The 15384-nt window shown below is 38.2% G+C and overlaps 1 protein-coding gene across 1 annotated transcript; it reads right to left on the bottom strand.

Moving 5' to 3' along the window:
- Positions 1–10292: 10292 nt before the first annotated feature.
- On the bottom strand, positions 10293–14936 carry LOC149837188 (putative flavin-containing monooxygenase 1). The gene is made up of 5 exons (XM_090007270.1): positions 14436–14936; positions 13189–13426; positions 12914–13089; positions 11399–11757; positions 10293–10840 (listed from the first exon to the last, which is right to left on the bottom strand). The coding sequence occupies exons 1-5, from the start codon at positions 14877–14879 to the stop codon at positions 10498–10500; spliced, it is 1560 nt and encodes a 519-aa protein (XP_089863396.1). The 5' UTR covers positions 14880–14936; the 3' UTR covers positions 10293–10497.
- Positions 14937–15384: the final 448 nt, after the last annotated feature.

The raw sequence follows: 15384 nt of genomic DNA, 5'->3' as shown, positions 1-15384 counted from the left end.
ATTCTTCAAGGGTTTCAACTATGGAAGGAACCCCTCCTCTATGAAGAAGAGCGGATTTAGTTCCTTCAAATTCGGGCCTAAGCCCATTTTGTTAAAATGTAATCATATTTTTCGTTATGTATATATATATATATATATATATATATATATATATATATATATATATATATATATATATATATATATATATATATATATATATATATATATATTCGTATATATAGAGAGATACATATACATATATACTATGTATATATGTATATGTACCTATATATATAGCTTATAATACTCGAAAAGGGTATTTTTATAAATTCACATTTTACACATTCCATTTGGAATATAATTGTAATTTTTTTTCTTTTTCTTTTTTTTTCTTTTCTTTTATTCTTTTTTGTGGTTTACGCCACCTAGGGAGGCTCCCCAAAAGAGTCGTTGGGGAGCCCCCTATGTGGCTCCTCTAAAGGTGTATAAATAGGGGTCTTCCCCTTATAATAGGGGTATCAAAGCTTGGATTGATGAAGGAGGGACGTGTGGTTAAGTATCTTGAAAAGTGTGTCTTCAAGTTTTTTGTGATTGACGTACAGACTTATCTTCATCCTATATTTTAGAAGTTTCCTACATCAAGTAAGATCTAAAATCTTAAGATCTAAAATCTTATTGCGGTACGTGATTTTTTCTCTATTCTGTTCTCTCTAATGGGCGAAAAAGACTCCCATTTCTCTCTTGGCTTCAAGTTGAATGACTCAAATTATCATGTTTGGGCCGGGAACATGGAAGCTCATATAAAAGGTAAAGGTCTTTGGGGATACGTTCTTGGTTCTATACCGGAACCCGAACCAAAGATTACTTTGGTAGAGAAAGGTGGAATTAAAATCCTCGAAGAAGAAGAAAAAAGTAGAGCTCTTGAAGAATATTTCAAGAAACATGAGGAATGGGAAATGAAAAAGTTCAAGATTCTTTCTTAGATTTTTTCATCGGTTGAAACTAAGATCAATGCCAATATTATTAAATTCAAGAAAGCATCGGAAGCTTGGCATTATCTTGAGAAAGTGTACACGTCAAGAGACTTGTTTCACAAGTACTATCTCCAAAAAAGGGCTTTGACCCTTCAACAAAATTAAATGTCTATAAGAGAATATTTTGCGGAATTATCATCCATATGGGATTAACTCGCCATGCTTGAGCCTAAATGGAATGGAGAAGTCATTGAACTTAGGTACAAACAATTGAAAGATGACCATTTTTTTAATTTTTTAAATGGGATTAGACCTGAGTTCGAGCAAATTCGGTCCGCTCTTCTCTCCTCTTTTGTTTCCCCCTTGCTTGAAGATGTCATTACAAAGCTTAGTAGGGAGGAAACACGTATGAATACTTGCAAAAACAATCTGAGTGTTCTTGCAACTTCAACTAATGAAGAAAGTGATGTCGTTAATGTCGTTTCAAGACCGGGGAACAATGTTCGAACTTATAAGCCTCCTCACTTCAAAAATCAAAATCAAGGATCAAGTGGTCAAGGCGGAAGAAAGGACTACAACAAAATTGTGTGTCATTTTTGTAAGGAACCCGGGCATATCAAACCTGTTTTCCCTAAATGGAAGAAGTTGCTTGCCATGGCCACCACATCTAAAAAAGAAGAAAATGTGACTCCCTCAAATGGAGCTCTTTCTCTACATCAGATCGTGGAAGCGCTTCAACCACTTCTTAAGGGAGTTGTTTCTAGAGGAGCTACATCTACCTATTCTTCTTCTGGTAAGACCTCTTGGCTCTTAGATTCGGGTGCATCTTTTCATATGCCCCAACATATATTCTTTATCTTAAGATTAAAGGAACTGAAAATTTTGAAGAAAAAGATTTTTTTATTCCTAAAATTAGATTTATTCCAAAACTAAATTTAAACTTGCTTTCTGTCTCTCAACTCTCGGACCATGGATGTGATATAAAATTCTCATATGATAAATGTTAGATACATGATCGCTGGTCCGGGAAATTGATTGAGAAAGTCTCTAGAAAAGAAGATCTTTATTATGTGGACTTTCTTCAAATTTCAAAAGATTGTTTCTGTAATGTGCTGCATCACAAAGACATTAATGTATGGCACAAAACACTTGGCCACCCCAATGTCACAAAAATTTTGTATCTTTCATTTGCCAAACACTTATGCAAGAAAAATTTTGTTTTTAATGATTGCACACTTGGAAAAATGAGAAGTTTGCCATATTATCAAAGATCCATGTTTACTACAAAACCTTTTGAACTTGTTCATTCAGATGTTAAGGGACCGACACCCATTATTTCAAAAGGAGGGTTGTCTTATTATGTGATATTTGTGGATGATTTCTCTAGATTTACTTGGATATATTTCCTCAAATATAAACGCGAGGTTTTTGCAACATTTAAATCTTATCATATGATGATTAAGAATTAATTTGACCAAAATTTAAAAATTCTTAGAACCAATTCTGGGGGAGAATATCTTTCAAATGATTTTAAAGGTTATCTTGAGAAATATGGGATAATTCATCAAAAATCCTGTCCCAAAACACCCCAACAAAATGGTTTGGCTGAAAGGAAATATAGGTACATTATTGAGACAACCAGAACCCTGCTCATTTCCTAAAACATCCTAAAAAGATTTTGGGCCGAAGCTGCCCTTGCATCTGTCAATCTTATCAACTGTCTTCCATCCAAAAACTTGGTTAAAATTTTACCCTTTGAAATTTTATATAAAAAAGATCTTGATTATAGTAGGTTAAGGATTTTTGGGTGCAAATGTTTTATTTTGACAGATAAAAATGATAAACTTTCTCCTAAAGCCATTCCATGTGCCTTCCTTGAGTATTTCGGGACTCAAAAAGGATTTCGGTGCTATGATATCAAGAATGCTAAGTTATATGTGTCTAGAAATGTAAGCTTTCTAGAAAATGTTAGTGGATTTGAAAAATCTGAATCTTATAAGGAAAATATGGATTATTCTTTTTTATTTGATTTTTTGTCAAGGGATGATGACATCAGTGATGAGGAATCCACACCAAGTGAAAATGAAGTAGAAAAGAATGTCGATCCTCCTCAACCTTTTATCTATCATGAGGCTGATGATAGATCTTCTAAGGAACCTGTTGTATACAAACATAGAGACCAAAGCAGTTTTAAAAGTGCTATAGAAAAATATAGTGAGCCTAGTGAAACAATCACTTTAGGTGAAAGTTCTCAAAGAACTGAGAGAAATAGGAGACCTTCTAGATTCATATCTTATGACTCCTTTTCTCCCAAACATAGAGCGTGCCGTAGTGCTATACACTCATATGTTGAGCCCAAAATTTTTGAAGAAGCCAAAAAGATGAATGAATGGGTAGAAGCCATGAAAATTGAATTAAGAGCTCTTAGGAAAGCTATAACATGGGAGTTTCAGGATCTTCCTAAAGGAAAGAAAAGTATAGGATGTAGGTAGGTTTTTAAAGTCAAGACCAAGAGTGATGAAACTCTTGAGATATATAAGGCACGTCTAGTTGCCAAGGGATATGGACAAGAATATGGGGTAGACTATGATGAAACGTTTGCCCCCGTTGCTTGAATGGTTACAGTTAGATGCCTTGTTACCATCGCATCAATTAAAAAATAGAACATTTATCAAATGGACTTTAAAAATGAAGATTTAAATGAAGAAGTTTATATGGCTGCTCCTCCTGGAATGGATTGCCCTAATGGTAAAGTTCTCTATTTACGAAGAGCTCTTTATGGTCTAAAACAAGCTTCCAAAGCTTGGTATGACTAATTTAACAGTTTAATGATAGAAAATGAATTTGTCTCATGTTATATTGACATTGCCTTATTTGTAAAGAAATCTGATGCATGAATTGTAATCTTGCTGCTATATGTTGATGACATGTTAATTACAGGTGATGATATCAGGAGAATTAAAAAAATTAAGTCAACGCTAACTAAAAAATTTGAAATGTCAGACTTATGTTTTCTGACATACTTTCTGGGCATTGAAGTTGTTTTCTCACATAGAGGATATTTTTTATCCCAAACTAAGCTTGCTTGTGAGATAATTGATCGGTGAGGCATTACTGATGACAAAATTTGTGAAACACCCAAAGTTGTTGGATCCAAGATGAGGATCGATGATGGGATTATTTTGGATAATCTCACTCCTTACAGATAGCTGGTTGGGTCGTTGATGTATCTTAGCATCACTAGGCCTGATATATCTCATGTCGTTCACATTGCAAGTCAATTCCAACATGCTCCAACATCGGTTCACATGAGTGCAGTCCTTCGAATCATCTGATATATAAAGAGAACAACAAATAAAGGAGTATTTCTTTCTTCATCCTCTGAATTAAATTTAATTGCGTATACTGACTCTGATTGGGGAGGTGACCCTAATAATTGTCACTCCATCACTGGTTTCTGTATCTTTTTAGGTAAATCGCTAGTCTCTTGAAGGTGCAAGAAGCAGCAAAATGTATCATTGTCCTCTACCGAATCTGAGTATAGGGCCATGATATCTACAACCATGGAAATAGTATGGATTCGACGTCTGCTAGAAGATATGAGAGTTCATATTCAAGAACCAACAAAGCTATGTTGTGACAATAAGAGTGTGATATACATTGCCAAGAATCATACATTTCATGAGCACATAAAATACATAGAGATGGACTGCCATTATGTTTGAGAAGAATATTTGAAGAAGGTCATCAATCTTCCATATGTGACATTTGAATATCAACTAGCAGACTTCTTCACCAAGGCGCTTTGCTCCCTCAGATTTAATTTTCTTTTGGGCAAACTTGCGGTCATCACACCGTAAGTTTGAGGGGGGTGTTAAAATGTAATCATATTTTTTGTTGTATATATATGTATATCAATATATATATATATATATATATATATATATATATATATATATATATAGATATAGATACATATATACTATGTATATATGTATATGTACCTCTCTCTCTATATATATATATATATCTTTTTAGCTTATAATACTCAAAAGGGTATTTTTGTAAATTTATATTTTACGCATATTCCATTTGGAATATGATTGTAATTTTCTTTTTATTTTTCCCTTTTTTTTCTTTTCTTTTATTCTTTTTTGTAGTTTGCGCCACCTAGGGAGGCTCCCCAAAAGAGTCGTTGGGGGCTCCCAACGACTCCTTTGGGAGCCCCCTATGTGGCTCCTCTAAAGGTGTATAAATAGGGGTCTTCCCCTTATATTTTGTTAAGGCTTGAGTGACTCAAGCTCCTCCTTTTCATTCAATATATTATTGTTACATGCATTTGTGCATGTTTGCATTATTTTACGCCTTTGTGGGTATTTGTTTAAGTGTGGTTTGAGTGCATTTGTGCACATCTTTTGTGAAGTATTAGTGCTTGTATGCATATTGTCTCTTTATAGACATTTTTACACATTTATGAATTGATTAAAAATGCTCCGCTTTGATTTGATTTTCACAGAGCTCAACATTTTTTGGGCAATACCACTTTGGCTCAAGAAGAGCCAATTCATCTCATAGGAGAGAGAGTGCATTATAGTACTCCCTTATGCTCATCTCCCCTTGAGTCATCATCCTTACTTTATTTTGGACATTACCTATATGCGCAATATCCTTAAGACTATACATGTCTTTAAGGTATTTTCATGCATGACTAGCGAAATCAAACTTCGCTAAACTAAAACATTTATGAATGTCCACACTATTGATGAACCATCCAATAATTTTGGAATGACCCATCCTCCATTCCTTCCATCTTTTCTCATATTCGAAAACGGCTTTAGCCATTTCCTCTCCTTGAAGCGCAACTTCTTTTTCATTTTCCAATTTGATAAGAACGAGTTTAAGCTCATTTTCGGTGCCGTCAACCAACCCTCAAGTCCATTTTCCCATATTTTATGTTTAACTATGGATGCCCACATCACATAGTTAGTGTCATTTAGGCGTACGGGAATGAAGACTATTACTTCCTTCTTATTTCCCATTTACAACGAGTGAAAACGAAGGAGGAAGAGAGAGAAAGGATGCTATACAAGACTGTTTTTTAGATTGTTCGCTTCCCGATGCAACAATCAAGTTTTTGATGTGTTGTGCCACCAAGTCCACGATCCTCCTCTTGATCACGATCTCTTTTTGAACAAACGCCCTTTGGAACACCAAAACTCTGATACCATGTAATCAAAAGGAGAGAATCCAATACGCATGCAAGAACGCAATTTCAATCAAGTAGAATACTTGATTGAGTCACCGATCCACCCACACAAGGGTCGAAATAATTGTTATTGCATATATACTCATAAAAATGAGTTGAGTTTACAAGGTCTTATAAGGCCTATTTATAATACATTGAGGAGCTATAGGGTGCAGCTCCATATGACTGTTGGGGCTGCACCCCCCTTTCACAGTCAGTCAAGAAAGACTGTAAAAAGCAGAAATACAGTGCAGAAATAAAGTACATAGAATAAAAATGTCAGACCATTAGGGGCTGACGCCTATTAGGTAAAAGGACCAAAATACCCCTGCTGGGTATTTCGGTTTACAGTGGAATATATACATATCATATGTATATGTATATGTATATGTATATATATATCATATCTTAACAATTATAATGTATATAACCATTCTGCAATGTGTGTCTGTGTCGGCTCGTTTAAGCTAAATGCCGGGCCCAAGCCCGGCTCATTTATGTAAATAAATGATCCCAAGTCAAGCTCTAACAAGCTGAGCATGAGCTTTTTGCAAAAAACTTGGCTCATTGTGTACCCTTAATAAGATGTACATAGAAAAGTAATCAACATTATTCTCAAGATGGCAAAATGTGGAGAATCACCAGTAAATACTTTTAAAGGCTATTGACTGATACTGAGTAACTATGTGAAGTACATCATGTGTTATTTATTTTTATGTTAACAGATTAAAACTTATCCTCCAAAAAAAAGGAAAAAGCAGATTAAAACTTATCTAACAGATAGTTAATATACTACCATATATAGTTCCAAGTTCTGCACTTTGTTTTGTTTGCTAATGGTTTTACTGCATATTCATGGTGTTCCCTTAACACAGCTAAATATTTTTCCACAAACATTGTATGTGTACTCATGTTCTCTATTCATGCTTTATGATTTTTCTGTCATAGAACATGAGGTGGTAGGGTTCTTCTGTACAATCCTTTAGTTTCATAGTTTCATGATATGGTACAGTCTTGTCAGGATCGATTCAGACATATCGCAACACTTGAAGAGTCTAATTCTCTAAGTACCATATAACAATTATTAGATCAAATTTCTTGCAGATTACTACCCTTCTGGGTGATGGCATAAAACAACGTAATCACTCATTTAACTGTAAGCCTATAATTTACAGGAATTAAAACACCTATTCTGTCAAGACGAGCTTCAAACATGAGTCACCTCTAGATAGGGGTGGCAATTTCTGACACGACCCGCCAACCCGCCTCTTAGGCGGGTTCGGGTTGGGCTTAAGCCAACCCGTTTAATAAACGGGTCGACCCGCGTAACCCGTTTATTAAACAGGTCGGGTTCGGGTTGGGGGTATGCCAACCCGCCAACCCGTCAACCCGACCCGCCAACCTGCCAACCCGTCAACCCGACCCGCCAACCTGAAAACCCGTTTACCGGGTCGTGTCGGGTTACCCGTTTATTAAATGGGTCGGGTTCGTGTTTGCCACAGCCGACCCGTTTAATAAACGGGTCGGGTTCGGGTTGAGGTATGCTGACACGCCAACCCGCCAACCCGACCCGATTGTCACCCCTACCTCTAGACTTGTAGGAGCACATGCTGGGAGCAAAATCATCACGCAAATAGAAAAAATATGGTCACAAAATCGATTTAGATAAGTTGCATGATTAACAGAAAAGGAGAACCATTGCGAAACAAGCGAACCTTGATCGCAAGATTCTCGAAGCTGTAATTGAATGAAGCGGATTGGAGTCGAGGCATTTCGTGCTCGCCGCATAAGATCTTCAGCAGCCGCAACGCAACTTCGCTAGTAATAAGCTCTCTTCAGTGCTGCCCAAAACTCTGAGAAAGAAACAGTTGTCATCACTATTGTTGTGCGATCTCTGGGATCTCATCTCATTTTTGCAAGTTGTTTTGATCAAGTATGACCCTGGTGATGGATTCAATATGGTCAGTTTGATAGAAATGGAACTTGGGATCGTGTTATTTAAACAAAAAGTATGATTTTTTAAATAAAAATGTTGACATTTTTACAGTTGATTTTTAAATGGTCAAAAAATCCTACACAGAGATTGCACTTTGGCAATTCTAATGTCAATGTTTACTAAATGGATCATGTAGATCACATCTAGGGTCAGATTTGATCAAAACGACTTGCAACAACAAAATCTTAAGATTGGGCATGACAATAGAGATGCCATGGGGGATGAGTGGAACTGAGTTCTCTATGACATAGATTCTGGGGTACAAATAGATCAGATGCAGTTCGGATCATACTGGATTTGAATCCTAATCCAAACACGTGCAATAGATTTGGATCCTAAGGATATCCGATGAAGCAGGGTTGAATCCGAAATCAAAACATATTGTGACTGGATCTCATAAATAAAAATGAAAAGACGAGAAGATTTTACCTGGAACAAATGCAAATGGTTCAGATATGATTGAGCATTGACAGAATAATGATCTGTTGGATCTGAACCCAAATGTTTTTTTTTTTTAAACACTGTGGGTTTTATCCTTAAATCATATTAAAAGAATGAAAGAATTACAAACGATCACCCTCTTGGGGTAGCCAATCCGATGGCTTGTCCTTCCAAGCCAGCTTATTACAAGAATGAAGCAACAAACGAACATAGCCCATGGCCAGTAGGACCTTATGAACCACACATCATCAATGACAAAGCGACTAGACAAAACAGAAGCTGGCGAGGAAGAACGTCCATCAGTATCAGCTCTTACTGATCTGCACCATCTCTGACTAATGGAAATCATGTAAACTTGAGTACCCTACGGAATATCCAAAAATGCAGACAAACACTCCCCTTCAAAGCAGTCTAAATTTCTGACTCTCTTCATGCAAGTTATACATCATGTGAATAAGCAGCAAAAGAGATTATATCAAAGCCTCTAAAGGTACAACATGCGAATCTAATCACTAACCATCCAGAAGTTCTGGCAAAAAGAAATATCAGTTTTTTTCTGATACAAAGACCAGTCTAAAGCAGCAAAATATTCAGAACATGACGACCAAACAAGATCAGCAGGTCTGATTGGTAACACTCCCTCATGATACGATGCATTTCTCATTTTCCAAATATTCCAACAGATAATATGTATTTGATTAAACAAATCTGGATCTGATCTAGTTACACATCCTACTCATGCATATTGGTTATCCCAAGCTAAAATTTTGGTCACCCGCTTGGCTTTGACAAGTGATTGGATCATCACCAAGCCTCTAAACTCTGTAGGCCAAATGAAATAAGATCAGATCAAATTCAGACTATCCAGTTCCATTTGTCGCCAATAACAAAGTTTGAGAAGTCACCATCTGCATAAACTATACGATTCGAAAAGGAGATATTCAATACCTCATCATAATTAAATTAAAGATTCAAGTATCATATAATCGTATCAGCTAGAGTTGGTATAACAAGATGCTAGCTTTGAATACTCCTGTAAGTGTGTAGGGCTGGTAAACAGAACAAACCAAACAGGGCTTGTTCAGGCTTGGTTCATTTACCAGATGGCTAAGCTTGTGATTGGGCTCATGCTCCTGTTTACTGTATGAAAGTATGTATTAAGTGGTTGATCAGACCATGGTTGCCAGGCCAAGGAGCCTGCTGATTTTGTTTTAAGGTCAGGAAGGCACAACCCCGATATCGAGCTCTGGACACCTTTTAACTTAAAGTTTCTAAGCCAACCCACCTAGCCAGGTTGTATGAAGCCCTTGTGGGCAAAAATAATTTTAGGGAAATGTTAGAAGATGGTGATTCAGCATCATATCTAATGGCAAACTTGACGGAGGTAAACCCCAGGAACTTTTTAATTAATTAACCATGATAATTTTAGGTGCGTTTTTTAAACAAATTGTAAAGTTAACTGTCTGTTTTTTAATCTTTTTTACTTAAATAATTCAAGAGCATGATCACAGACTACCAAATCAAGTTTTATAGCACCAACAACAGCTACTTAACAGTTAATGAGCATCTTTCGAGTTTGGCAAGAATCATCAAATTTGATTCATCCCTCTCTCTCGTACACGCACACTACTGGCAAAGGAAAAAGATAAAGGATGGCTGTCATAATTTTTTTTTGATAGGCAGACCCCCACCAGTTATACATCATACCATTGGGATTTGAACTTGCAACACCCCAACACAAGGTGACGTGCACTAACAGCTCCTACCAAACAAGCGGAGCCCCAGCTGGTAGGATGGCTGCCATAATTGGTCAAAAACAGTAGGGCAGTTTCTCTTGAAAATAAATTATGGATCAGAAGCTATAGAGTGGCGTAATCCTCAGCCAAGTAAGGAATGAAGAGTTCTTCAAACCAGCTGTCTTTTCTTCTTGATCTGCAACCCATGTCCTCACAGAGTTGATCGTTGTACCAGATGTGGAGTGCCCCTACACATGATCTCCTGAAATGGCTTCCAGAGTAATGCTTCATGTACTTCTCCCACCTCTTGGCATCCTCTTCCATCTCCCTTATGCTAGGAAGTTGGAAACGGCCATCCATGAACTCAACCAGCCATCGAATTCTCATTTCAGATGTATGCAAATTCGACAAGCTCTCCGAGTAGCCAATAATGGCCGCCTGCGGGATCTGCGGGTGGATGCACTCCCTGTTCACCATCAATTCACACAAATGCTTACTTTTGCTATCGAAGTCATTTACTGCCAAACAAGAAAGGTCATGATCTCTTTGGCACAACAATAAGTTCCTTGGTACTACTCTATTAGGAAATTCACGAGCAAAACTAAATAAACAGCAACAATAATACGTGGTTTGGTGACCTACATCTACGGGAAAAAAGAAACAAAGTTTCACTATGAGAACAAAAGATGAGATACACAAACATTTAATGCCAAATACCCTAAAAGAAACCTGTCTCAAAAAGTTCTCTCCAAAAAGAGCCTATCCCAAAGAGTTTTTTCACAACCCGCATAAAGCTCCCTTTTATAAGCTTACTTTTTTTTAATTATGACTCTCACCTCACACTCCCACGCAAGGAAGGACTCCAAAACACACACAAAAAAAACTTTTACCATAACTACTGTCTTTACATGAGATTAGAAAAATGAGCTACCATGAGTTTCCTATCACAATTAGTAACATAGCCCGTTTTGTGATCTCGGGTTTTAGAGGTTGCATCAAAGGGATTTAAGTCAAAAAAGCATACCTGTATAGGCCAAGCGTGTTGGATTCAGAACCTAAAATGATCTTCTGGAACAATAGGGACTTGAAGATGTTCTTGAGCTTATCATCTCCTCTGTATCCGGTGGCAAGGATTACCAGGTCAGCCTCAACCAGAGAAGGGTCACCCTCGCAAATAACTCCCTTCTCGCAGAAGCTCCAATTGGTAGCTTTCTTCAGCACAATGCTTCCTTGTTCCACCTTGGAGTAGAACTTGTCTGGTAGGACTGCAATCCTGCAAGAAGAGATCTGCTCCTCGAAGCTATGAGGAGGCACCATGTTGTACTTCTTCAAGGGCAGCTTCCATTTGAGGTAGTTTTCCACGAATTTAGACCTCAACCACCTCTTTGAGACGACACCGTTTTCAATCCATTTATCCAAAGAAAATTTTAGTTTTAGTGGGAACCAAAACCACATGAAAAGATGTATTAGGTCGGATGGTTCAGGTGATATATCAAAACAGGGGAATGAAAATCTACCCAATAGAAAACCTCCCAAACCTACCCAATAAGAAACATTTATCGTCGTGTGTTTTTGAAATTTTCTATGCACTTGGTTTTATAGGATTCACTTGGAGCATTTGATTCGGATGCATGGATATCTTTTTACAAGGTTTAAAAAATTAATGGCCTATAATTTCATAAATTTTTGAGGCTCTAAATACCATTTTTTTCATCCAAAATACATGATCCAAGTATCAATTTCTAGTAAATCAATCATGCTGAAGGTCAGAATTTTGAAAAAACATCAAAAATAGGATACATGTTTTTTATTGGGTAGGTTTGGAAGGTTTTCTATTGGTAGGTTTTCATTTCCCTATAAAAACATACATTTTATTGGGTTTTGAAATCACCACCATACATTGTACAATGAGTGAGTCCCACCATAAAGCGTCGATATCATCATTATACAAAGATGAAGTCATAGTTACCAAAAGCTTTTTGCTAGGTGAGAAAGCTGGAAACTCTTGGCTTCGTTGAAAGGAGGCGAAGCTTTGGGAAACAGTTTTCTAAATATGAGAAACTAGATTATCTTTAGTGAGAAAGTCTGCCATCTGTTTTCAAATCCATTCCCTTTTGCTTATTTAACATTTCCCTGTAGCTTCTTGTCATTTCTCACTCCTTTCCCTCACTTTTTACATTTTTTATATTAAAAAATTATAAGTTTTGTATAACAAGCTTGCGTGATGGTTTTATATCATTTTATATTGTTTTTTATGTATTTTTTTTTAATTTTTCATGTGCTCACTTCACAATTGTATCCCATTTCCTGCTTCATACTGCTTTTTAACACTCATCTTCTCGTATCCAATTTGTTTCCCGGTAACTATGGTATCTATGGAAGAAATGCGTATGGTAGTGATCTCAAAACGCAAAAGCACCTTTCTTATTCGACCGAACATGCCTTCCCATTCGACGGAACATGCATATGGTAGGCAAAAAGGGCCGGAAAGCTCAACATGAGAATTTTTTATTTATAATGAAGCATGATGCTTACTCACCAATGGAGAGAAAAAGGTAGCCAGCAGACTAAGGAGAACTCCCTCTCCAGGCTTGTGCACCATGAGTTCGGACAAGCGGTTGAGGTATAAGAAGGAGAGGTTCACTCCCCATATGTTATAATTGGGAAGGTTCCACTGAGGTTTTCTGTACAGCAGAGTGCATGGACGTTCCACCCCTGCAAAATTAAAGCCTCATATGTTTTATAGCCACTATGCTTCTCATTCTCACAATGGGAAGAGGAAAAAATGACCGATACGTGCTTTTGTAGTAGTACCATTGGCATTGGCGCACTCTGCGGCGATGTCTATCGCAGACTTTTGGAAGCCAACCACCGCGACTCGCTTGCCTGAGACAAGGGTCGTGGCGTCGGGGTCAGGAATGCGAGAGTATTCCATGGAGTGCATCACCTGTCCTCTGAAAACTTCGGGGCCCTTGTTTGGTGGGAAATGGGGAAGGTTGGGGAAGTCGCTGAAGCGGCCTATGCAAAGGATCATGAAGCCAACCTCCACCACCTGCAAGAGTAAGCTCAGGGTGCTTGCATGATCCAACTGTCCCCAAAATATGTACTTTTAAGGCCGTCGAGAATTGAGATCAGGTGCAATGTGATTGCTTTAATCATCTCCCATCTAGTGTTAGACCTCACAACTGACAGATTGAATCCTATAGATGGGTGAGTGATCATGTGCAGCAACACACTAAAAGTAAAGTGTTCAATCACATTGCACCTGTTCCTGAAGAAAATTTTGGGCCCGTCCAAGCGATGGGCATACGTGGCTTGAGAGGGATGAGTTGCATGCAGGTCACCAGTGGCGGTGGATGCCCTTAACTTGATCAAGTAACCTGGACCACCCATCTGACTAGAAAGAGTGACCAGAAGAGGACAGGATGTGTTGATGAGATGGGGCCAAGCAAATGTTGAACGATATAACCATATATCAGTGATATTGCGTTGGTTCAAAGGAGATAATTTTTTAGACAATCTTTTAATGCATAAAGTTCCCCTGCCACTAGACGGGTGGTCAGGGTTCCATCTCCATGAGTGACAAACCCTTGCATTAATGAGAGCAAGGGATAAACCCTTGCTCAATGGAAGCTGGGAGATTCCCCGGGGGCAAGAGGGTAGCCATGGGTCTACACCTTTGGGAAGGTCACCATAAGCATGGTAGGTTGAGCCAGCACGACTAGGTCTCTGATCCTGAAGGTGGTTTCTCCGTCCATAAACAAAAAAAAAAAAACAGCTAGCTCTATTTTCATGGTCAGAGGCAACCATGGTTTGTCACCTGACATGGGACGATCACAGTTCAAAACCCACTTTGGGGAGAAGAGGGGGGCGGAAAGAGCTCCACAAGGTGGAAGCTGGGTGCAATCAGGCATGGACAGGGGCAAACTCAAAAGGTTTAGAAACCAGCGCCCTGCCAATATGGAATTGGCAATAGGGGTTTTCCCTTAACCAACCTAGTCCATGTTTCCAGGTTGACCATCCAAATCATAGCACATTTCCAGTGTTGTGATGTGACTTACATGGTTGGACTTGAGCAGTGTGTCTTGGAGGCTGATATGCCAACTCCCTTTGCTGCCGAAAGCTTCACCATTACCTCCCCAAAGGCCCCACGATAGAATATCCTCGCTGGATGCACCAATGCACTCTATTCCAACAACCCTGCTGTTGAATCTTATGTGCTTGGTGAGGTCAAAATGCTGAGCATACGACTCCAAGTATTGGAGGACCTGCTTGTGGTTGGGGTAGTCCTCCTTCACATGGGGAGGCCATGGGAAGTCAGAGAACCTATAAGTGAACCTTGGTGTCTGCAGCCTAGTGGAAGAAATGGTCTGAGTCCAGATCCCTCCAATGGAGTCGCTTGCCTCAAACACAATGGGATGGAATCCTTTCTGCAGCACGTATTTGCAGGCAATGAGGCCACTAACACCAGCACCTATGATGCCCACTGTCTTTTCACCTGCCATTCTTCAGTTGGTCAATGAGGGCGTGAGGAAACTGACACTTAGATGAACAGAGTTAAGAGTTTGATGTCCTATCCTCAGCTAAGAGGTGCACATGTATATATATATACATGTACGAGAGAGAGAGAGAGAGAGAGAGAGAGAGAGAGTTATTGCATTTCTTGAGAGAGAAGTTACAACTTGCAAAGAGGTTCAATGAACGAGTGCACAATCCTTATTTTCTATGGTTCCAATTTTGTTGGATGGCGTGTACACATGAGAGCTACATGTTTGGATGGTTGGGAGAAGATGCAGGCTTTGCAATTATTGACGTGAACTAAGGGCAGTGGAGATACCTTATTTGACTATGGGAAGCTTCTCCAGATTTGGATTAATGAATGGGAAGCTTCCTCCTAGCAGTAGATGTAATATATGGGATAAATAAACTTGAATTTCATATTCATAAGCTGATACGAGGATATTTTCATTGTTTTAATTTTTATTCTTATTTGGATCTTAAACACCCTAT

Source organism: Nuphar pumila, chromosome 5 (assembly GCF_984573655.1).
Source record: "Nuphar pumila chromosome 5, dmNupPumi1.hap1.1, whole genome shotgun sequence".
NCBI classification, from domain to species: Eukaryota; Viridiplantae; Streptophyta; class Magnoliopsida; order Nymphaeales; family Nymphaeaceae; genus Nuphar; species Nuphar pumila.
This window is presented reverse-complemented; position numbering and strand designations above follow the sequence as displayed.